This window comes from Plodia interpunctella, chromosome 8 (assembly GCF_027563975.2).
Source record: "Plodia interpunctella isolate USDA-ARS_2022_Savannah chromosome 8, ilPloInte3.2, whole genome shotgun sequence".
Lineage (NCBI taxonomy): Eukaryota > Metazoa > Arthropoda > Insecta > Lepidoptera > Pyralidae > Plodia > Plodia interpunctella.
In genome coordinates, this window is record NC_071301.1 from 1,157,842 (window position 1) to 1,183,583 (window position 25,742).

The 25,742-nt window shown below is 36.1% G+C and overlaps 3 protein-coding genes across 3 annotated transcripts; 2 read left to right on the forward strand and 1 right to left on the reverse strand.

Annotated features, from left to right (window-relative positions):
- Positions 1-774: 774 nt before the first annotated feature.
- Positions 775-5,931, forward strand: LOC128671876 (uncharacterized protein). The gene is made up of 6 exons (XM_053748697.2): positions 775-986; positions 1,065-1,900; positions 2,101-2,773; positions 3,542-3,761; positions 4,037-4,225; positions 4,528-5,931. The coding sequence occupies exons 1-6, from the start codon at positions 860-862 to the stop codon at positions 5,126-5,128; spliced, it is 2,646 nt and encodes an 881-aa protein (XP_053604672.1). The 5' UTR covers positions 775-859; the 3' UTR covers positions 5,129-5,931.
- Positions 5,932-6,797: 866 nt separating this feature from the next.
- Positions 6,798-12,845, reverse strand: LOC128671877 (uncharacterized). Its single transcript, XM_053748698.2, has 4 exons — positions 12,303-12,845; positions 8,869-9,740; positions 8,169-8,304; positions 6,798-7,443 (listed from the first exon to the last, which is right to left on the reverse strand). Exons 1-4 carry the CDS (start codon positions 12,775-12,777, stop codon positions 7,157-7,159), a joined length of 1,770 nt encoding a protein of 589 aa, XP_053604673.1. The 5' UTR covers positions 12,778-12,845; the 3' UTR covers positions 6,798-7,156.
- Positions 12,846-13,215: 370 nt separating this feature from the next.
- Vang (Van Gogh) lies at positions 13,216-24,681 on the forward strand. The gene is made up of 6 exons (XM_053748699.1): positions 13,216-13,332; positions 13,482-13,630; positions 14,005-14,970; positions 15,960-16,135; positions 23,229-23,341; positions 23,746-24,681. The coding sequence occupies exons 2-6, from the start codon at positions 13,545-13,547 to the stop codon at positions 24,052-24,054; spliced, it is 1,650 nt and encodes a 549-aa protein (XP_053604674.1). The 5' UTR covers positions 13,216-13,332; positions 13,482-13,544; the 3' UTR covers positions 24,055-24,681.
- Positions 24,682-25,742: the final 1,061 nt, after the last annotated feature.

A 25,742-nucleotide genomic window follows, 5' to 3' on the forward strand; every position in this document is an offset into this window, starting at 1 on the left:
AATACATATATTATAACAGTAGAAAAAAAATCTGTCCATTGAATATAATTTCAAGTAATATATTCATGAACCAGATCGCCACTGGCCCATTGTCACTTGATTCAGTGCGTATTGGCTGGATTCATAAAAACATGCGCTCTGTTCATGGCGGATATACTAAATGGTCTGTGCGGATATACCTACATAAGAATTTAGACACATCCCGCTTTATCTTGCCACTCCAACAAATAAAATATTTATTACGGGGTTAACTTTACTGCTAGCTATTTTTATTATATTAATGTCAATCTACTGGGTTCCAGCTACTACTATAAAAATATTACTCATAGCAAATATGAACAGAAATGTTCTTATATCTGTGATATTACTATTGTACTACTAAGAAAGAAAAAAACTACACTAGTACTACTACTAGTAACTAATATTATCTATACTACTATACTATTATATGTGAAAGTTTGTGAGGATGTGTTTACCTATGGATACACATATGTATGTGTGTTTGTTATTCTTTCACGCAAAATGTGCGCAAAATCTACAGGATCGATTGTTATGAAATTTGGTACACGGGTAGAATATAATCGCAATAACACATATGTTTCATACTTTACAAGAGCGAAGCCCCGGGGCGCAGCTAGTCAGCCATAAATACTTAAAAATTGTCAGTGGTGGTAATGTGGTAATTGTGGTATGGATTTAGTAAGTACCTACTTACTTCCATGCTAGTAGCAGTAGCATAGCAGTTAAGACACTGACAGTGACAGTTGTGTTGTCAACTCAACCCACTGCGAGTCTGGGAATTTGTAATGATTTTTAATTTCACAACACAATTACAAAAGTTGCATATATAATTTTAACAATGGAAGTATTTAATAAGTTTTATTCATCAGTTAGTAATACAGTGTCTCAGTTATCGGGTGTTTTACCAGGCAACCCCGTCACAAGAGAGTTCGAGGCAACACAATACATTGCGAGCGCTGGACCAGGTAATATCAACAAATTGGTAGCTCAACAACATATTTTAGGTTCCTATATACAGTCTATACTTGGAATATTTATTTCAGGCTTATTATGGAAGATTTACAAGGGTTACAAGAAGTCAACAAAGCAGGAAGCGTCAATTTTCGTATTCGAAAAGAAACAGCTTGATAGATGGACAAAGGCGGATAGGGATATAATGTTGGACACCCTGAAGCGAGGCATCGTTCAGTTGACTAAGTTAAGACACCCTCAGATCCTCACAGTACAACACAGTCTTGAGGAAAGTCGAGAAAGTTTAGCATTTGCTACAGAACCAGTTTTCGCCAGTCTGGCTAACATTTTAGGCAATACTGAAAACATGCCGCAGCCTGTTCCCAATCACTTGCAGAATTACAAACTGTATGAGCTTGAAATTAAATATGGACTGATGCAAATAGCTGAAGGTTTAGCTTTCCTTCATAATGATGTAAAACTGATGCACCATAATATATGTCCGGAATCAATTATAGTGAATCAGCAGGGTGCCTGGAAGATATTTGGGTTTGATTTCTGCATTGCGAACCAGAATTCAACAGGTGCTGCTCCGTATTGGCCTTTTAATGAGTATTGCCAGGCAATGCATCCATTGACTCAGCCTTTACTGGATTATTTGGCTCCAGAGTACATGTTGTCGGCATCACATTCCCCTGCAAGTGATATTTACTCTCTGGGCATGATGATATATGTACTGCACAGTACGGGGTATCAAACGTTAGGAAACATAGGTAATGATTACATGAAGTTTAAGAGGTTCACAAATGAATTGAGAAACCTCGCCCCGTCGCGGTTGTCCTGTGTGGCAGACGGGCTGCGGGAGTACGTAAAGCTGATGCTGAATGTCACACCGGAACTGAGACCTGATCCACATCAGTTTTTAAAGGTTGGTATGGCTTTTTGTTTCATTTTTAGCCTTTGTATTAAAAAAAAATATTTATTACTTCTACAAAATAATATTGAAATTATTTGTTTTGTTTGTAATTACAATACATTTGTTGTCTTTAACTTTGAAAAAAGTATACTATAAAGAAAACAATGAAAAATTTAAATAACATAATTAAAAACATATTTATTATTTCACAGATTCCATATTTTGAAGATGTGGGCGTAAAAACTCTAAATTACTTAGATTCCTTATTCCAATGGGATAACCTACAAAAGTCCCAATTCTACAAGGGACTCCCGCAGATAATACAGAAGATGCCGCATCGGATATGCATTTATCGGATCTTACCATGTCTCACCAAGGAATTCGTCAATGCTCCAATGGTGCCGTTTGTGTTACCAAATGTTCTGCTTATAGCTGAAAACTCCACTAAAGAAGAATACGTAAAATTCATACTACCCGTATTAAAACCGGTCATGATGATACAAGATCCGATACAAATATTGCTGATCTTTATGCAAAAGATGGAACTGCTTTTAAAGTTAACTCCAGGGGATGAAGTAAAGAGTGATATATTGCCGATGTTGTACAGAGCTTTAGAATCTGACGCACAACAAATACAGGAGTTGTGTCTTTTAGTTTTGCCAACATTTGCTTCTCTGATAGACTATCCGGCTATGAAGAATGCGCTATTGCCACGAATAAAGAAGTTGTGTATGAATACGAATTATATTTCTGTCCGTGTCAATTGTTTGCTGTGTCTGGGGAAGCTGTTGGAGCACCTAGACAAGTGGCTTGTACTGGACGAAATTATTCCGTTTTTGCCCCAGATACCTTCTAGAGAACCTGCTGTGCTGATGGGAATTTTAGGTAACAGTCCATTTATGATCTGAAAACATATACATCTTATAACAGATACAGCAATAATATCCATTTAATACCCATGCTCTAAAACTCCTATGCTTTTTTCCTTCCTATATAATAATAATTAGCCTTCTATTACTGAGCTTAGATCAAGTTTCGACTGAAAAATTTTCCCATAAAATATCTTTGAGCTCAATGTGCCTTTTGGCAAAGGCCTCCTCCAACTGCCTCCACTGGTCTCTATCTAAAGCCACGCTTGTCCAGTTAGACCCCAATGTTAGGCTTAGCTCGTCTATCCACCTTGTTATAAGGCCACCTCGCTTTCTTTGACCATCCCTGGGATAGCAGTGGGTTATCTGTTTACTCCATTTATTTGACTGACATCGCATCATCGTCCTTTCTATAAGATATATATTATCTAAGGTTTTGGTAATAATCTTTGGAAATTTTCTGACTAATATATTTTTTTTATGTATAATTACATTTTTGGAGAACTGCGTGTAATGATCTCAGCATGAGAGGACTGATCACTCTGGAGCTCTCACCTGTATCCCCAAAAGTGAATAATAATTTTCTCTACTAATCGTTCAAATTACAAGCATGGTTTTTTTTTTTCTAAATTTTTGACAAGGCTTGAGTGCACTTTGCGTGACTATGTCAGTCTCATGGGGGATCTCTAATACAAACTTATCTAGCTTTCATAATGGTTGTCCACGAGATATAAACATGGTCTTCACAAGCATGGTTACAACCAAAAAATTGTCACATTGACAGGCATATATAAACTTGCACTTGGCCACAAGAAACTGGGCATTACCAAAGAGGTGATGGCGACCAAGGTCCTCCCGTTCCTGATCCCTCTCTGTGTGGAAAACGGCCTCACTCTGAACCAGTTCAATGCACTCATCAGTCTCGTCAAGCAGATGATATCGAAGGTGGAAACCGAACATAGGGCCAAGTTGGAACAGCTGAATTCTATACAGAATGAGTCTAAGTATGTACTTTTTAATTCAATTATATATACATAAACAGACTAGCTTACACCTAGTTATATAAAGATTCAACTTTACAAAAGCGAAAAAAATATTTTTTTTAAGTTATTAATTGATGCACTTCATTATATTGATTATAGAGTAGAAACTGAAGTGAAGTACTTATTAATAAAAACAATGTTTATTATAAACAATAGTTAATGTTTTTTATAAACTTTCTCGCTTTGAATACTACTCGAGATTTATTATTTAATTTCCACATGAATCTAACTTTCAGAGTAATGGAACAAGCACTATCGACATCCGACACTCTGGTCCCAGCAGCGCCGCCGGCACAGACAGACATAGACAAGATGTTCTCCGGTTTGGGCATAGACACGCTCTCCTTCAGCAAGCCTCAGGAGAAAACAGAGGCCACCATGCCTGCTGTCAGCGACGGCTCGCTCAGCATTGAGGATAAACAGAGGCGAGTATTGTGGTATGTGGCCTCCGCTCTCGTCGTACGAGCCGAGTAAAGGATAAAAGGATAAACTGCTGAGAGGCAAGATTTTTACTTGAATCAGGGGCATCACAACTGTGAATAAAACTAGCATCAGGCGAGAATGGCGAGAGAAGACAGGAAGCCTGTGGATTGGCAAAATTAGACCAAGTTTGTGCTAGTCTTTAAAAAAAATGTTATTTTAAACCTTTTACTAATACAATAGAACATATTCCAAATATGCTAATTTATTTTTCCGTAAACTCAAAATTATTTTCTATCTCCCACAGACTGGCCCAACAACAGGAGACAGTGAGGAAATTCTCGCAACAACCGCCGCCAACAGCGATAGCAGCGCCACCGCGGCCACAACCGAAACCAGTGGACCTAACTAGTTCACTTCTACAGTCCAACCTCACACAACTGAGCAACAAACCCACACAACAAGTCAACAAACCGAATTACAACATTACAATGCAACAAAATTACACTTCACCAATACAAAATTACGCTTCACCAACACAAAGTTACGCGTCACCAACACAAAGTTACGCGTCACCAACACAAAGTTACGCGTCACCAACACAAAGTTACGCGTCACCAACACAAAGTTACGCGTCACCAACACAAAATTACACATACCAACAGAAAATTCCTACGGGCTTCGACACTCAGTTAGCATTACCTTCAAACACTGGTTGGTCGGGTAACAATCCCAATAGTTCAACTAATTTAAATAATAGATGGGCTAATAACCAGGATAATAAGAAGCAAGATTGGTCCGCGTTTGAATCTCTACTGCCGGGTAACCAACCTCAAAATAACAATCAGAATAGTAACAATAATATAAAAAAGCTAAGTAGTAATGAAATGATGGATTTGTTGAGTTAGAGCGACCAACGATGTCCAGCCATGTTCATTTTACGCATAGTCGTATGTAAAATTTGAAATACGACAGACTAAAGTTTAAAAGATTGAAAAAAGAACGAAGACGAGTGAAAAAAGAAAATTGTAGCAGGCCGGTTGGAATTTGTTTTTAATTTAATAAAAAAAAAAATATTTAAAAAATTCTAAGCAACCTAAAACTATAATATAATTTTCTGGTCGTTTATATTAAATAACATTCTCTCATTAGCATTTGCCCAGTTCTTACTTAATAAGTCTTTGGAGCCCAGGGTCCACTTAAATGAATTAACTGTCTACCGTACAGTTTTCATTTAAGGATGCGTAATCAAAATAATATATTATTGGTGGATTCATATAATCATTTTGTCTATTTAAAATGTAGTATAGAATTAAATTAAGGAATGATTATTATAAAATTGTTTTATGCTGTGTATCTAATCTTTTGCTTCTATGAAGTTTTCTATTTTTATTTTACGGACTTTATTGTATTATTGTAACAAGATTTGTTTTGTAAATACTATTGGTAATTTATTTGTGCGCTGGCAACTTAAGATGTTATGCTTAATATTTTGAAATACGTTTTACTGGTAAACTTATGTCATTCCTGAGCTTTTCTCTGACTGTCGTCTATAGTTGCCATATGATTATAATTCAGAACTGTTTTATTTTGAAGGAGTAAAATTACTTTCTATAATTACTAGCCTCTAAATTGATTTAATGTAGTGTATGAAGTTTTAAAATATACTTTCTGATAATTTTATTCGAATAATATATTTATTCGAGTTTCCGAATTATAAATTATTACTTCACAGACATTCCTTTCTTAAGGTGCAATTGATAGAACATTATCATAAAATACAGGTATTGTTAAAAAAGTATTTATTATTATTTATTTATAGAATATATTAATTATATCTAATTTGCTCGACGTAAGTATTTCGAATCTGTTATAGAAGGGATAATGATTTATCTAATGAATATTGTTTATAAAGTCTATTTAAACATTTTATGTAGGTACGTTACATACAACGGGATCGAAATTTCAATCAATTTTATGTACAAATGTTTAATTTATATATTTTTCTTTATTACTTTTAAACTACTGGCGACTATACGTGTCAAGAAATTCTTATGTCCAATTCACATTAATTGATTGGTCAATGTCTTGTGTATTAGATCGCAACGTTTCATGAAAATAAAGTACACTATGAAATTTAATAAAACATCGCTTTCTGTTAATATTAACTCAACGATTACGTAGATATGTTCGACAACTGACTTGTTACTATGTGATAGGAATACAATCCAAACATGAGTGGTTGCATGAGCGTTTATACAGTGGCAACTATAGTCGCCAGTGGTAGTTAAATTGTACTTACAACTTATAGTTTATACACGGTATCTAGAAATTTATAATTATACTTAATTATATTAAACTCGGATTGTACGCAAGTGATCTCTTATAATAAAATGACTTATAAATCTAATACAGTTTTAATACTTTACAAATGCAAAGTAATTAGGTGGACATATAATACTGGGTCCTTTTTTTATCGGCTTTAATATCGTGGCGCTGTCACGAGGACTGAACTGATAAGAGGCTCAAAGACATAATCTTCATTAGGCAATTACAATAACAATATGTAAACACAAATGCAGTGCACATCCTTTTTAATTCCAGTATAAAAAAATAATGCATTGTTCACCACTTTCTGATAAAATTAATTACCACTGTTCACCTGTTTCACCACTTTCTGATAAAATGAATTAGTTAATTGTAATCTGACAAATAAATTTACTACTAGATATATGATATTTTTGGTCGTCTATGCTGAGGTTATATCATTAGCCAGTTAGTCCAATCCTAATTCTTTTGAAACACGATTATTATATCGGCATATGTTCGACAAATTAAGTTTGTATGTAGGTTTGGTTAAATAAATAGAACTTTATCGGTGAAACAAGCCTAAATGGTAATTAAATAACTTACTATTAATGCAAATCGTATGTCATCTACCGTTGCCTCCTAAAAGAGGCTACAAAGAATACCGCGGCAGTAAAAAACTGCAAAATACTGGCAGTGAGGAAGCAAGTATTTAAAAAATAATTCCTCATCAAAGCCCAGGCTATTATGCAGACGGCTGCGATCGTGTTCGCGAAGGTTATGGTCGCCGTGCGCGAGAATTCGTTGAGCGTGCTGTTGTATAGTGGCTGCTGGAGTATGGATGATGCAGTCGTGGATGCAGCCGCTACTATGCACCAGTAGACTAGGAAACTCATGCTGTTTGATAGAGTTATGCCTGTGGAGAAATATTCAAAGTAAGGAGGTGAACAAGAGAACGGAGCTTCTGGAAGTTTCAGAGTATTCTAAACGTGGTTAGTAACCCTAGCGTGTCTATCCAGTGAGGACCCCGCCGCATTGCTCCGTAACTGTCCTCCGTTGTAAAACAACGGAGTGGCAATGGGCACGGGCCCTAAGAATAACGATGTGATTGTTTTTTATGTGGTGTTTATGTAATTAAGTATTCAAAAGCGAAAATGCTCAACTATTCTCACAACATTCATGATTATATTTTTTTAATCAACATTGGGAAATACAGTTACAGCATCAAATCTTTATCCCTTACGGGGTGAACAGAGCCACGAGTTGCGCCACGTTTAGATGCATGGTAGCTTGGTGGAATTGAAATTAACACGCTACTTAGCAAATGGCGGCACGACATCCTTACATATTATAAAACAAAGTCTTCTACCGCAGCTATCTGTCTGTTCGCGTTAAACTACTGCATGGATTTTCATGCGTTTTTCACCAATATATAGTGTGGTTCCTGAGGAAGGTTTAGGTGTATAATTTTTTATGTTTTTACCCGAGCGAAGCCGGACCGGACCGCATCAGTCATTGAATAAAATAGCGACACATGTTGCAGTGAACATTTTATATGATAGTGCTGGTACCCATTTTTTATTGAGTGGGCGTGTATGTATAGTATCAGTTTAATGTATGTCCATAAAAGTAGGTAGGTACCATAAAAAGCGGCGCCGCCGATGACACAGCACGCGCTGCACAGCCGCGCCTTGTGGTTGAAGGTCTGCGGAAGCAGCACGCACAGCAAGATGAAGCAGAGCGCCAGCCCGTGCGCTACGGTCACCATTTGTGTCACCTGGGGGAAAATTTTTTTCATTGAATCCTGATAATTTATACGATAAAGATAAAGTTTATTATTGATAAACATTTTTAGTATGTACCTGTACTATGTGAACATGGACGTAGATATAAAAATATGTATGTAAAATATTATTTACTACTTGAACCGATACGTTTGAAATGAGAGCGACAGAGACAGGTGTATTGTTTTTATACTATTTCGCATCTGTCTTAGGACTCAATTATAATATTTTAAAAAATAACAAAAGATGCGCTTTGATTATATATTCTATCCCAACTAATATTATAATTGCGGAAGTATGTTTGTTACCTCTTCACGCATTATCTACTGGACCGATTGTTATGAAATTTGGTACACGGGTAGAAAATAACCAGGAATAACACACGAGTACTTTTTATCTCGAAATTCCCACGGGAGCGAAGCGCCGGTGCGCTGCTGTTGGCATTGATGGTACGCCTCAAGGATCAATCCTGGGTCCCTTATTTGCAGATGATAATAATAACTTAAACATTGATACAACAATACAACTATTTTACATGTGTCGTGAATTATACTTACCCCCCAAATATTCAGCGAAGGATTCTTCTCCCAAAAGAATATCGGGAAAAATAACAAAAGCACGAGCGTTGAGAATGTCGTGCATAAATGTAGCACAGTGTACAAATAGAAATTAACATCCACCAGCATATTAGCCACAGTGATAAAGTGCTTCTTCAACATGGCCGTCCGCCTCGCAGTACCTACTGTCATATCAGAGGAAAACACCAAGTTTTCATCAGGAGCATTGACCGTAGTCTCCCTATATAAAGGTTGAGGATTTTGCGCATCCCTATCTATATTCTCCAACTCTTGATATGGCCCAATCCTGCTATAACTGGTTATATCTAAGGTTCCAAAATCAGACGAAAACCTATTATTATCATTGTACATTCCACTGAAGTCTGATGAGAATCTTCGCTCGTTGGAAATTGCTCTTTCGCGTTGTTGAACATCTGGGTCTAATATTTCTTTGGCGTTTATTCTGGAGTTGAAAACAACTACATCTGTAGGGTCTTCTTGGGTGCTAGGGCCTTCAGTGACTTGTGTGACAGTTGGGGGTTCGCTCCGACTTTGATTTGAGAATATTATTTCATCATCATCATCACCGGCGTCAATGATTCTTCTGTATGTAGTCCTTATCACTTTTTCTATGTAAACAGGTCTGGTGTAAGCGGCTAGGAAGAAGCAGTTTTGCATTAGTATGGCTCCATATAACATGACTACGACATCGCCTGTGTATTTAGTGAGTGAGTACCCGACTACAATGGGTACGATACAGTTGCCGATAGATGGCGCTATCCTGACCAACCGCTGGGCGATCGTGAGGTTGTCTCTGAAGTAGATCGTTAGGATTACTTCCGTCTGCATGCCTGTGAGTGCGCAACCCATGCCTGAAAAATACATTTATTGATCTGTAAAATACGAACACTAGTTAATTTCGAGATTCACACAATGGAATGCGAAGAATCACAAAAGTAAATATATTAAATGAAGCGTGCCTATATTTACGGTTAGATATATTTCTATAAAACTATGGCATTTACACGAAATTGATAGCAAACAAGAATACCTACGGCCAGTGTGTGCAGTTTTTATATTAATAATATGGCTAGTTAATTTCTGTCATTTTCTTACAACGCTGTGACAAACTAGGTAGGTAGGTAGGTGCCCATATAATTTCATATTCAGGTTAGTCAAATCTATTTTCATTATTATGATTCAGTAATTCTACACCCTGTTCTGTTCTATATATATCGATATCAGAATAAAGTATACTTCTTCCGGCAAACTGGCTATCGTATCGTCATGATGAATAAGTTACGAAAACAAAATATCTAGGTAGGTAGATACATACAGGATATCTAATCTACTAGGTGCTAACTAAGGCAGTTGTATAAAGTTATTTTATTGAGATTCAAACAAATAGGTATGTTTGTGTTATTTAGGTAGGTACTTACCTACATTATGTTCTATCATTTGCAATAAACGCGTAGGTATAGATAAAAACACAACATTTACTACACTGGTATAAGTTTATTAGTGCCTAACAACTCACCTGCCCACTAACACACTGGTGCGTGGACGCTCAACGGGACACAAAATATGTTTTAATTGTTACGATTACGACTGCTATAGCAGTCGTGCGTCCACGAAAGTGCGAAAGCCTGCTATAGCAAGCTGTTGCAGTTTTTGTGTCTCGTCCTACTGTACCAATCCTAAATGTTCCTACGTACCTATCTTGCATTTTGAGTAGGTTGCACGAGTAATTACAACTTTTGAGTAAAGCCCCAACTGTATAGCGAAGCATTGTCGACCTCGGTGGCGTAGTGGTAAAGTTCTTGCCACTGAACCGTGAGGTCCCGGGTTCGATTCCCGGTCGGGTCATGATGGAAAATGATCTTTTTCTGATTGGCCCGGGTCTTGGATGTTTATCTATATAATGCATTTGTTATAAAATATAGTATCGTTGAGTTAGTATCTCATGACACAAGTCTCGAACTTACTTTGGGGCTAGCTGAATCTGTGTGATTCGTCCTAATATATTTATTTATATTGTCTTTAGTTTTATGTTGATTACACAACTACAACGTATTACTATAATAGATAAATCGAACTGTAAGAAATAACATAGTATACACAGCAGAAGTTTTATAAAATCGAGCAGCAAGATGTACCTAGGTGTAAGTACCTAGGCACATCTTGCTGCTTGCATCTTGGTTTCTAACTGTACTTATAGATGATGTAGAAGATGTACGAAAGTAAGTTTGTTTGTTACCTCCTCACGCTCTATCTACTCGACCAATTTTCTTGAATTTTTGCAAACTTACATGTACCTAGTTGGAAGTACGGTATATGGTATTCTTCACATAGGACTTTTCATCCCGGAAAAATAACTGTTCCCATGGGAAATTAACGCGGGCGGAGCCGCGGGTAAATACTAGTTGTATTATAATTGCGAAAGTCTGTCTGTTCCGCTTTTACGGCTAAACCGCTGGACCGATATTGATGAAATTTGGTATGCTGTAATCCAAGATAATTTATGTTTGGTATGCTGTAATCCAAGACCCCATAATTCAAACATAGGAAACTTTTATTTTCAAAATCAACCCGCGAATGACTATGCCTAATGGACATCGGAAAGAAAGTTTGTATAAAAACTCTTCCGCTTTCGCAGAGAAATTTACGCAGGCGAAGCCGCGGGCAAAATCTAGTTAAGTAAACAAAGAAGACAATGGGAGAATCAATTTGTCGTCAGACATTAAATAATTTACTGCGGTGAACGATGTTCAGGCGACCTTGTTTTCTATTGGCGACCCAAAACATGAAAACATAATATTCGTACGTACGTACGTTCATACGATCCATTGTTTACTGAATTTAGTTGCGGTACGGCCATTTAGCACCGATTTGGCGTTAATTATTATTTGTCACACTGATTGTCTTTATCGTAGTAAACGTATCCTTACATATTATAAAACACAGTCCTCTGCCGCGTCTGTCTGTTCGCGATAAACTCAAAAACTACTGCACGGAATTTATACGGTTTTCACTAATAGATAGTTGATGGTTCCTGAGGAAGGTTTAGGTATAATTTATTATGTTTTTTTTCCTAAGCGAAGCCGAGACGGGCCGCTAGTCATAATGTAAACCCACTCAAAATACAGCGCATATTTTGATGTATTTGATTTAAGATTAGGTACCTCGTTCCCGAATAGATTTGGGATCAAATAATCGTTATTAAACCCCAATCATGTTGGATACCTGTGGGATGTCTGTATATGTACTTCGTGGGAATACTTATATTCATTATACATAAAGTCGACTTAAATGACCAAATTCTATATGTTATGGCATTCTAGCGTCATATCATAGGTATTTAGGTAGGTACTTTATGTGCTCATTCAATAAAATTGTCCACTGTTGTCGTATAAAAACAAACAATAATGACTCACCTATGAACAGTCCCGCAAAAATATTCACAATTTTATCGTTGCTGTCAGCATCCGTTGAATAACTTGACAGTAATACCCCTGCCACTGTGAGACACAGCCCTGCCAAAGCCATGAACCTGGGCATGTTGAAGACTTTCACTACTGCCCGGCTCCATGACTCCAAAAGCAGCTTTACCACTAAACATATAACTGGCACTAGGGCTATATCCACATCCCATATTTTTATTTTCTCATCGTCTTCATGGCCGTCCTGACGCACAGCTTTTAGAATGATCAGTCCGTATAATGTCACTAATGCCGGCACAGTGACATGGTAAACCATAGCAGACACCACTATTAACCACCCATAACCGCCATCAGGTGGTGTTGGTCCGATTTCAGGCTGAGATGAGACCACTCGGTCCAAGTGCAAATCTTCAACACGAATGTCACCCCTTTCAGGGCGAGACACCCCTGGATTTCTCCCGTCTGCCATTATTTTTATGGTATACACAATTTTGTCATAACTAAAACGTGCAATGGGCGGTGAGTTATCACTATACAATGGGTGTGTTATCTTATCATTATCATTTTTGTAATCATTTGTTCCACATTTTTGAATTCACCGCCATAATGTACCAAAAATCGGTAGGTAGTGCCAAAAAACATGACAACCCAAGAGTTTTTTTTATTGTGCATCAATATTAATCAATTTGTTTAAAAACAGTTAATTAATAATTAAATATGTAACAAAAATTAAATGAAAATGATTTTGATAAAATTATTATGATTACAACATGACAAATAAAAATCTGTTCCTGAACGAAAGTAATTATGTATAATACGACTAAATCAAAATGTCAATAACAATGTGGTACAAATGAGATGGCAATGTCTGTTCCAATACAAGTAAAAGAGATAAAGAAATAATGATTATTTGATGATAGGTATTTTTTATTCAGTCGTTTAATCTCAATATGAATTCTCTGCACGAGCAATCGTAAACGACGCTCTATTTAGGAAATTCTTGAAATATATCAATAATGCAAAGGTAAATGGAGATGCAGTCATTATATTAGTACAATCGATACCTGTTACACATGCGTATGCATCATAGTTGTGTCATTTTCAAGTGAAAATTATGTGGTGAATGAACTTCCGCGAAGCCCCATTATAATTGCTTTGCGTGTGGTATTCCAGGTTCGTCAAGTGTAGTTCCCATGGCTAAGCCCACAGGTTGGATTGATTCTAGTCGCTATAGCCATGGAGACGGAGTCAGTGAGGTCAGAGTTGAGTAGTCGGTCGCGAAGAAGCTCTAGACATCGTCAACACACTCATCGAAGCACCCGGTATGACACAATAAATTATCAAATTTCTAGTTGTTTTGTCTTTTTACAACTTATGCTGTTGCAATGAAAGGTTAACTTTGATACAAAATCAAAATTAAGTTATAATCATTTCATTATATCATAATCATACATACAAGCCAATTTGCCCTAGATTTAGTGACGAAGTGAGAATAGAATAATTACACCTTAAAATGTAACTGGGCTTCTTAGTTCTTATTTGATTGCTTATATGAAGTCTCTACAAAAGTAAATTACTGTCTAAAGAACTTAGTACCTTTTATTTCTGTGAGGTTCTTCAGTTACCTCAATAAAAGAACTAGGGCAGTGCTTATCAAGTAAAATTATATTTCAAACAATTTGTTTTTACTTTACAGAAGTACAAAATCTCAAAGAAAAGACTGCGGAGACATGGCACCATTTCAAACCAGTGTTAACATAAATCCCGAAATGGGCCGAGATGGACAAGAGGTTATTGAAGTCCAAATATTACCACAAGATGAGAACTGGGGTGAGACCACAACAGCTGTCACGGGAAACACATCAGAAGGCTCACAGTCTATGGAAGACATCAGCAACTGGCCCATTGAATCGGATTCTGGCCTTGGTTTCATGTGCTCTAGATATTTCGGGACCACATTGACTTTAGGACTTTCTTTTGTGTCGTTTGTGAGCCCATTGGCCATGGTTGTGTTGCCAAAAATAGGATTTTTCCCTGGATTATCTGATAACATAGCAATACAACCAAGTCAGAGGATACAACTACTTGCTTGCACTGCTGAATGTAAAGGAATATTACTGTCACTAGCGTTCAAACTAGTTTTACTTGCAATTGGAGTTTGGGCTGTATTCCTGAGGCCTAGGAATGCGATATACCCAAGGATTTTTGTTTTCCGTGCTATGACGTTAGTAATATTAGCTGTCTGTACATTTTCGTACTGGCTATTCTACATTGTACAGATTACTGAGGCCTCGAAAGCTTTAGCTGTGGGTGAAGAAGCTATAGATTATAATTCTTTAGTGTCTTACGTATCAAGCTTTGCAGATACACTTTTGTTTATACATTACATAGCAGTGATACTGATGGAGATTCGGCATCTTGAGCCAGTATACTATATAAAGATAGTTCGGAGTCCAGATGGAGAGAGTAGATCGTATGCTATTGGGCAGCTTAGCATCCAAAGAGCGGCGGTGTGGGCCCTGCAGAAGTATTACACAGAGTTCCCAATTTATAATCCATACTTGGAAAAGATACCAATAGCTAAGTCGCAGAGGAAGGGGACATCAAGTATTAAATTCTATGACGTGGACGGGAATACTAATGCACCTTCAGGACAAGCCAGGTTAGTAAGAATCACTATTTTGAAATGTTTAAATTGTTAATTTACAGCAAATAAGGAAATCCTGTCTTTTTGAAAAAAGTTTATATTGCTAACTTTGCTACAAAACATTTTTAGAAAAGGACATTTTGCGCCAAGACGAATAAAGTAGAATTTTCCAGTCATTTATTAATTGACCGAGCGAGCCAAGCAAGCGAGGTCTATAAATTAACTTGAGGCAAAAACACATTTTTTGTATGTATGTATGTTGGCCTGTTTTGATGAAATTTAAACGGTATGCAGGATCTGTCAATAGAATTTTGTGGGATATTAAATCGAAAACGACTTCGAAATATTCACAATTTTGTAAAATCTCATCAAATTGTATTCGCGAGGTCTACTGTTCGGTGTAACCGAACACCTATGACGTCGGCCGATCGGTCGACGCTCTATTACTCAATTCTACTTACTTTTAGTGCACATTTGCAACTCCACGGAGCGGGTGTATTCTTTAACATAATTATTATAATTAATTGCTTCGTGTAAATAAAGTGAAGTGCTTTACACCCGGCCTTTACTCTCAACATCAACATCCAACAACACCTCACTCCCCGAACATCTACGTTCGCGGTGTTAGTCTACTAGGTAGCGAGTAGCTAGGTTCGTGGCGGTCGACAGGCCCTGCAGATATCCAGGCTGGTGTTTGACAAGGATTCAATTAACTTTAGCAGGTAGAATTGAACCAAGTCTGTATATAGTTACGAATATTTGTGAGGCCGCCGATACGCTTAGCGTCACCACTGCAAGTATCCCTTTGTTCATTATATTATAGCAATGATGCGGGCTGTCTTCCACCACACCAGCACCCTATCCACAATCCTTGGTTACGCCTCGTTTAAAATGCTAGCTTTATTATTGACGACCTCCGTGGCCTAATGGTCGTCATGCCGGAGCGCTCACTGGAGGTCCCGGGTTCGATCCCCGGTCAGGTCAACAAGTGTCGAACGTATCAGATCGACGACGGGGTCGTGGTCGGGCAGCGGAGCGCGCCGCGGGTCTGCGCACAACGAGCGCTACCACGAGGAGGCGGAGCGCGAGCGCCGCGTGCGCAAGCGCCGCGCGCGCCTGCTCTGCGCCGCCGACGACGCCTTCGCGCACGTGCGCCGCGTGCGCGTCTCTACTGCTAACGGTGACTATTCATATCATCTCATCATAGGTACACACATATCATGCCGGATACACACGACCAGATTATACTTTTACTACCGAGGGGGCGTTGCGCGAACGTCGTACTACTTAATAAATCTTTTCACGTCCTTTGTAAAGAAAAACCTCTCTCACTATCTAGGAAATTCCACAACGTCAGAATACGCAAGAGGACTAAACAAAATATTATATGATATAGGTCAAGAGCACTGTCCCGGATAGACAGGGGCGCGGGTTCAATTCTCGCTGGATTCCAGAATTTTTTCATCTCATTATTAATTTCAAAAATAAATTTAAAAGCATTTGTGACATGTATAACAAATCCATTTAAAAATATGATATTTTTTTGTTTTGTTTGTTTCCACTCGCGTCTCCTGTTGGAAAAGGAATTGAATTTACGAGATTATAAAATATTGTTTTAATACATCAAACCTTCTGAACGAATCACAGCTCAAAAATCGACTGGGCTGACTCAAAAATCCCTTTTATTTTTTTTTAATTTCATGGCTCCATTATTCGCCATAACGATGATTTTGCCAACGTCAAGGTTGAGATTGTCACGGAATATAATATGTTATAATGATATATGAAACACGGTTCAGTGTGTAACCTAAAATATATAAATATTGGCTTTGTAGATCTGAATGCCTCAATTAATTAAAGTTCCTTTATATTAAATCATTTTATTTCTCTTTTATTTCTATCAGCTACATTTTAACGTCTTACAAATTTAAACCATTTTTCACAACAACAATGTCACTCTATGAGATAACCATAAACAATATATATAATAGAATATAACCTTTAAATGTGGTGGCTGTCCACTAACTTACTTATACTCAACACTCTTCCTCAGACATCACATTTAAAATTCCTAACTTAACAACAAATTCTTTTAAACATAACTTACTAACAGGCTTAGTAAAAATATCAGCTAATTGGTTATTAGTACTTATATATTCAACTTTAACAAAACCTTGCTCAACCTTTTGTTTTATAAAATTATATTTAATTTCTAAATGCTTCAGTTTTCTTTGATCATAAGTTTGAACAGATTTGATAGTGCTTTGATTATCTTCAAAAATTTTAAAATCCTTTACTTCAATATTTAAATCATTTAAAATCTTAATAACAAAACAAGACTCAACACAAGCTTCACAAAGTGCTACCAATTCTGCTTCCGTCGTACTTAAAGCTACTACAGATTGTTTTTTAGATTTCCATACAACAGTGTTACCAAAAATTAAAAACAAATAACCCGTAGTTGATTTCCTATCAACGTCTCTACCCCAATCTGCATCAGCAAAACCAACTAATGAAATATTATTACAATTCTTATAACATAAATTATAATATAAAGTTTGTTTAACATATCTCAAAATTCTTTTCAAAGCTTTCCACAAAGTCAAATTTGGTTTAGATTGATATCTGCTTAAATAGTTTACAGAGAACGTTAAATCTGGCCTAGAATTCACTGTTACATATAACAAAGAACCAATTAAAGATCTACATTTAGCTTCATAATTCATATCAATAGTTTCATCTTCAAATTTAAAATTTACATCCATAGGTGTATCAATCCCTTTACAATCACTCATCCCATGTATTTTAAGAATATTTTTAAGTATCTTGTCTGATTAACTAAAATACAGTCATCTAGTCTCTTAATAGAAATTCCTAAATATGTCATGTCAGTATTACCTAGATCTTTCATTCTAAATTGTGTTGTCAAAAACGTCTTCACTTTTCCTATCTCTGTCTCCTGCTTCGCGAAAATTAAAAGATCGTCAACGTATAATAAAACATAAACATTATCTTTCATGTATAAACAATAATCATTTTCAGAACGTTGAAAGCCATAATCCAACATTGCTTCAGTAAATCTCTCATACCAATATTTCGGAGATTTTCTTAAACCATAAAGTGATTTTTCTAATTTGAAAACGTAATTGTCTTCTTTTCCAATATAATATCCTTTAGGTATTTTTAAATAAACTTCTTCATCAATTCGACCATAAAGAAAAGCTCCTTTTACATCCATTTGTTTAATCTTAAAATCTTTCTTTGCAGCAACTGCTAATAATGTTCTTAATGTTTGCATCTTTAATACAGGTGAATATAAATTATCCATATGTCCTGTTTGTTGATATCCCAAAACAACAAGTCGCGCTTTACATATCTCTGCATCACCTACTTTTTTCTTTGTAAATACCCATTTAGTATCTAAAAGTTTCATATCTCTCTTTCTTTCTACTTTCCTCCATGTTCCACTATCTTCAAGAACATTAAACTCTTCCTTAACTGCATTTCTCCATAACTCACTATCTTCTCTCTTATCTATTTCCTCAAATGTATGTGGCGTATCTTCTATTTGTCCAGCCATTAAAGCATACATTACCTCATTTTCATTTCCTTCAAAATCAGTAACATAATCTTGTTGCCACTTGGGTTTTCTAATTATTCTTTTCTCCCTTACAATTTGTTCTTTTTCAGAATTTTCCTTCGAATTATCATCTTTTTCTAATGTATCTTCCGCTTCATAAAATTCTTCATTATCATTTTCCTCATTATTATTTTCTTTGTTAACATCTTCTTTTACATCTCGGCACTCTAGTTCTACATTATTCTGTATTTCTTTTCGTTCTTTTTCATCAAAAATTACATTTCTTCCTATCACCACTTTTTTAGTATCTTCATCGTAAAGTCTATAACCGTTTCTAGCATAACCTATCATTATCATTCTTTTTCCACAGTTATCAAGTTTATGTCTTAATTGAGATGGCACATGATTATAAGCAACACTTCCGAAAACTCTCATATTAATCACGTTTGGTTTTCTTCCTTCCCATAATTCACTTGGTGTACAATCTTTCCCTTTTGTTGGGCTTCTATTAGTTACATATGCAGAACACAAAATAGCATCCGCCCAAAATTCTTTATTCAATTGCGAATCTAATAAAAGTGTCCTAGTTTTTTCCACCAACGTTCTATTCATTCTTTCCGCCACTCCATTCATTTCAGGATTATATGGCACCGTGTACTGAACTTGAATTCCGTTATTTCTACAAAAATTATAAAATTCTCTAGTTACGTATTCTCTACCATTGTCAGATCTCAATTTTAATAAGTCACAGTTAAAATGTTTCGTAGCATAATAATAGTACTCTCTAAATATTTCAAAAGCTTCACTTTTCTGTTTCATAAGGTAAACCATAACAAAATGAGTGTAATCGTCAATAAACGTGATAAAATATCTATAACCTTCTCTACTAATTGGAGTAATAGGACCACAAACATCTGTGTGCACTAGCTCAAGTGGTCTTTTAGCTCTGTAACCTATCTTATTAAAGGGTAATCTAGTCATTTTCCCTAACACACAAGTCTCACATACGAGGGCTGCTATTTATGTATCCGGAATAACAAAATTAAACAAACATATATTATTACATATGGTTTTATTGTTTCTCGAAGTATTCTCCGCGATGATCTATGCACTTCTGCATACGATGAAACCAATTTTCAAAGCACTTTTTCCATTCTGATTGAGGTATGTCCAAAACGTGTGTTTTGAACGCGTCAACGGCCTCTTCGCGGCTCGAAAAACGTTGACCACGTAATTTATTTTTAATGTTTGGAAATAAATTAAAATCATTGGGTGCCAGGTCGGGGCTGTACGGCGGATGACCCGTCAATTCAATCTTTTGACCCTCCAAAAAATTATTTGTTTCAGCCGACTTGTGGCAGCTAGCATTGTCGTGATGAAGTATGATTCTGCGTTGTGGGTTGTTCTTTCGTATTTTTTCAAAGACTTCTGGCAAACAAATGGTGGTGTACCATTCAGAATTAACCGTCCTACTATTCTCTAGTGGCACTGTAGCTACATGTCCGTTGATACCAAAAAAACAAGCGACCATTTGCTTTAAAGTGCTTCTCGCACGAACAACTTTTGTTGGATTCGGTTCATCTTGAAAGACCCACACCGTTGACTGCTGTTTAGTTTCAGGGTCATAAGCATAGATCCAGGTTTCGTCACCTGTGTAGATATTATAAACAGCTTTTGACGTGCCACGGTTGTATTTTTTTATCATTTTCTTACACCAGTCGACACGAGCCTGTTTTTGATCTACGCTCAAGTTGTGCGGAATCCAACGCGAACAAATTTTTTTAACAATTAAATGTTCGTGTAATATCGCGTGTATACTCGTCATACTAATGCCCAGAGACGCCTCTATCTCGCGGTATGTAACATGACGATCTTGCATTACTAATTGTCGCACAGCATCAATATTTTGTTGTACCACTACCGATTTAGGACGACCCTCCTTAATTTCATCCGTGAGCATAGACCGTCCACGTTGAAATTCCTTAAACCAATAATACACAGTGGTTTTCGATGGTGCTTCATCTCCAAAAGTTAAAATCAGTTGTTCGATGCACTGTTTTTGAGTTAATCCACGCCGAAAATCATAATAAATCATCGCGCGAAAATGTTCACGAGTTAAATCCATGGCAATGAAGACAAGCTATTTTCAAAATTGGCGCCAATTGAAAAAAACAAATGACAGGGACATGAAAAATATTTATTCTCTAGCAGAAGAGTTCTATTTTCAAATGTTGTAATTACTTTTTAAATATTCTAGAATTATTGGCCAGTTCCGGATACATAAATAGCAGCCCTCGTAACATATTTTCGAGGTTTAAATTTTTTAAGTCACTTAATCCGTTAACCATATTATTTTTAGTTAAAACATTTAAATTATTCATGCCTAAATGACCAAAACGCCTATGCCATAACAAACTATCCGAATTAGATAAAAAACAGTTATTACAATTTTTCTTACTGAATTTCATATCAATTTTATATAGAGAATTATCAGAGTTTCCAATCATAATTAAAAACTTAGAAGAATCGTAAACTCGAACTTTACCTCTTTCAAAAGTGACAGACAAATTACTTGACTCCATTTTTGACACTGACAATAAATTTTTTCTTAAATCAGGCACATAAAAAACATTTTTAATTGTACATGTAGTTGACTTTTTTCCAACATAACATTGAGTTTCTATGTTACCTATACCTACCGCTTGGAGAGAGATACCATTTTTGGCAGCTGAAATCAATTTTGGTTGTTTTAAATCTATATACTGGGAAAAGTAAATTTTATTATTAACTAAATGATCTGAGCATCCAGAATCTACAATAAATTCTACCCAGTCATCAGAATCTTCAGATCTTCCGAAAAATGCAACATTATCTTGATTACTACTATTACCATACATATAATATGAATTTCCTTGTTCTCTTCCTCGACCGTTAAATCTTCCTCGACAATTGAATCTTCCACGACCATTAAATCTTCCTTGACCATTAAATCTTCCTTGACCATTAAATCTTCCTTGACCATTAAAACTTCCTTGACTGTTATAATTTCCTTGACCGTCATATCTTCCTTGACTGTTATAATTTCCTCTACTATTGTAATTTCCTCGAATATATCCTCGATTATCATAACTTCCTCTATTATTATAATTACCTCTTCCTGCAAAATTACCTCTTACTCCTCTTTTTCCGCAATTAAAAGCACTCTGTCTATTCTCATTCTCCTGTGACGAATTCTTTCTCTTCTCTTCTTCTCCTAATAATCTATCCATTACCATATTTATTTTCAAATCTCCAATCGTTTCTAAAGCTGTTACTATTGGCTCATATGATTTTGGCATCGACAATAATATATAATTTACCTGTTCTTCTTCCGAAATTCCTCCTCCTGCCTCTTTTAATGAAGTACAAATTTCTTGTATTTTTGTAAAATGATGTTTTAAAGGCTCTGTTTCTATATATTTAATTTCATTTAATTGTCTTCGTAAAAATAGTTTACTTCTTGTACTTTTTTCTTTAAAATTTTGTTCTAAATTTCTGAACATATGGTAGGCCGAATCTTTTCTTACATATTCTAAATGGCTATCCGCTACAGCTGCTATTATTAGAGCTTGGGCTCGCGCCTCTAGATTTTTTTGTGTAGCTGTTTCTTTTTTATAAAACTCCTCATTTTCTATCGCTTCAATACAATTATTTTCACGTAAAATACTTTTGATTCGGAAGGCCCACGTGTTAAAAGATTCTCCGGAAAATTGCACCACATTATATTTTAAAATATTACATTCTTTGTTTGCCGACATCTTGTGTAATTTTTCTAAAAATCCAAATAAATTTATTACATACTATACCGTACGCATCTGGCGCAGTGGAAGCATGCTATTGGCTTTGTAGATCTGAATGCCTCAATTAATTAAAGTTCCTTTATATTAAATCATTTTATTTCTCTTTTATTTCTATCAGCTACATTTTAACGTCTTACAAATTTAAACCATTTTTCACAACAACAATGTCACTCTATGAGATAACCATAAACAATATATATAATAGAATATAACCTTTAAATGTGGTGGCTGTCCACTAACTTACTTATACTCAACAATAAATATATTATACATACATAGCCGAGTCATCATATTAATTCTGTCATGTCAGATGACAGAACACAGATGTCGATTGACTCATGTCATGTCAGGCCTGAAATGAGTCAATATTAATATATTGCATGGTCATCCAATTGACTCATTACAGGCCTATTTGCAAAGTAGTTATATAAATTTATTCTTATAGCATTTATGTATTTTTTTATTCAACAATTTAATTATTATTTTTTCAAATGAATATATTTTGTATTTTCTGTCGTGGTCGTGGTCCAGTGGTTAAGACCGTCCGCCTATGATCTAAAGGCCCCAGGTTCGAATCCTACTCGTCGTGCCACACGAGTTTGTACACCGACCACCAGTTTCCATAGATCACCACCTGATTCCGGTGTAGGAATACATCGTGAGGAAACCTGCACCTTTATTTGATAATTTATCACTTACTACCACACTATAGATATTGGCAAGTCGTGTTTGTGTTTCATTCCACTTTAATGACCACGACCCTCGGCCATGAGGAATACGTCAGTACGGACATTTTTCGTCATCTCCGCATGTTGTGGATTGCATCTGAAACGATTTTATTGATGTAATTGTAGGCGGAGCCCTAGGTCCGCGCGAGGCGGCCGCGGCGGTGTTCCCGTCGCTGGCGCGCGCGCTGCAGAAGTACCTGCGCGCTACACGACAACAGCCGAGGCACTCTGCTGACTCCGTGAGTTTCCGCCTTGCATTTAGAAGATCTATATGTAAAATATCGAAGAGTTTCTATCTTGCATTTAGAGGCTCTTTATAACAGTAGATGTTGCCCGGGGCTTCGCTCCCGTGGGGATTTTGAGATAAAATGTAGCCTATAGCAATCTTGGATAATGTACCTTTCTAATGGTGAAAGAATTTTTGAAATCGGTTCGGTAGTTTCGGAGATTACCCGCCTCAAACATACAAACTCACAAACGCTTACCTCTTTATAATAATATTATAGATGTGATGATCCATTACAGAAGGTACTTATGGAGGAAAGTCGCCAAGACGTTTCATGTTAATTTTTATACGTCGTAAGCGATGGCCCTGTCCACCTTGTCTTCTGGAAAATCACAAATAATAATTCCCTCCCACCAGGTGCTAGCCCATTTGGCTCGCTGTCTCTCCCAAGACGCATCTCCCCGCGCCTTCCTGGAGCCCTTCCTCGTAGAAGGCCCAGTGTTGGCCAACGACCAGGAAGGAAGGCCCATCCAACGCTGGTCTTTGATATCCGACGAGTTACTAGCGCGCCCCCTTGCGGACAACATCGAGTTTCAACTCCGTCAAGGTGACATCTCTTTAATTTGCTCCATAAAACAGCTCCCCAAGTTCAGTTTGACCGAGGAAGTGGTTGACCCGAAGAGTAATAGGTTTGTGCTAAGGTTGAATTCCGAAACGTCAGTTTGACAGTACGACAGAGACGAGCATAGGCTTGTATGACATTTAGAAGTTTTTTAGGTTAGCTGTCAAAATGTGTATGATCCATGACTTGAATGAAATTAGGAAACTTGTGCTTGAAATTACGCTCACAAATTATATACAAAAGTGAATTTTTAAATATGCGTAAATGCGAATGCCGCCTGTTTGGAAAATCGCTCTTATTCTTATAAAGTTAAAAGGATACTATAAGCGAAAGTATGTTTCGTCTCGTTCTGTCAATGACAAATATTGCGATAGTGACAAAACATATTTTGCTTTAACAACTTATATAAATAAGACGGTAAAATTTTATTTCCTATTTTGGGAGAATATGCTTCAAAGATTAGATACCTACTAGTGCAAACATGACTTAACTACGTAGTTAGAATTTTAAGTTTTGATTGAGTGAATTGACTTTTTTTTACCATGAAGCTTAAGTACTCTGAGTGTGAATCTCATAGGATATTAGATTGTTGTTCGTGACATTATTGTGCAATCAAAATTATTGTTAAAGCAACTAATGATGACAAAATTACATTGATCCAGTGAAAAATCACAGATGAGAAACGATTTTTATTTATTTTTAAATTAGTAAAAATTAGATTATGATTACTAAATATGTAGTATTTTTTACTGGATTTATGTAACTTTTAAAGAATACATACGGTGAATCGGAAGCGTTATTTTAATTCATAGACTTATTCGGCATTTAAAATAGGATACTTATACAATTTAGGAAATAGTTTTTTTTTTTTAATTTTTTAAAATGTACATTGTGTGTCATAAACATTTTTATTATATACTTGTAAGCTAATTATTAAAAGGAATTTATGCACAAATATTTTAGGTAATTATAGTATAGTAATTAGTGTTAAATGCCATTGATGGCAATGAGATTACGAATTGGATACCGTTATTTTTTCCAGTCACAATCAACAAAATAAAAATGCAATAACAATTAATTGAAACTTTCATCACGTCAATTTCATTTGAACTTGTTTACTTCAAATCTCAAAATCAATACATATCTGTAGTACTAAATTTTATGTTTAATTTTTATTTGCAATAAGTATATTTTAATTTTTAAATAACTGTACTAATGAAGGTGACGAATTAACTGTAATAAATTAAAATAAAAAGATCACCAATATGAAATTACGCAATGTAACAACACAGTTACAAAGCAAAAAGTAACAAAAAATATCTTCTTTCTTATGATGGTAAGAGAATTCGTCATTCTTAATTTTATGCCGTTTTATGTATTTAAAACATTGCTATTGTTATTTGCCAGTGAGATAGCAGCATAGATAAAGTAAGAAGTAAAAAACACTCAGTCCAGAAGTGACATTGAATTTTAACGTTATTTTATACAAATGACACGAAATTTTCAGTACAGTATTTCTTAACCCTTTCACCGCGACTCTTTTATTTTACATGGTTTTTGGGAGTTCAATTACGCAGTAGATGTAACGCGCTCGGCTTGTGTTAGTATCGGTTAAGTCACTCTCACAATGGTCTCAAAAATGTATTATCTTAAACTCATCTGTGCTTCGGAAGGCGTGTTGAACCGCTTCGGTCGTTGTATTTGCAGTCGTTAAAACTCGTCGATCCGCAATGGGCCGGGCAGTGGGTCATGGGCCGTACTCCTTATCCATTCATAAGGAAGGCCTGTGTCC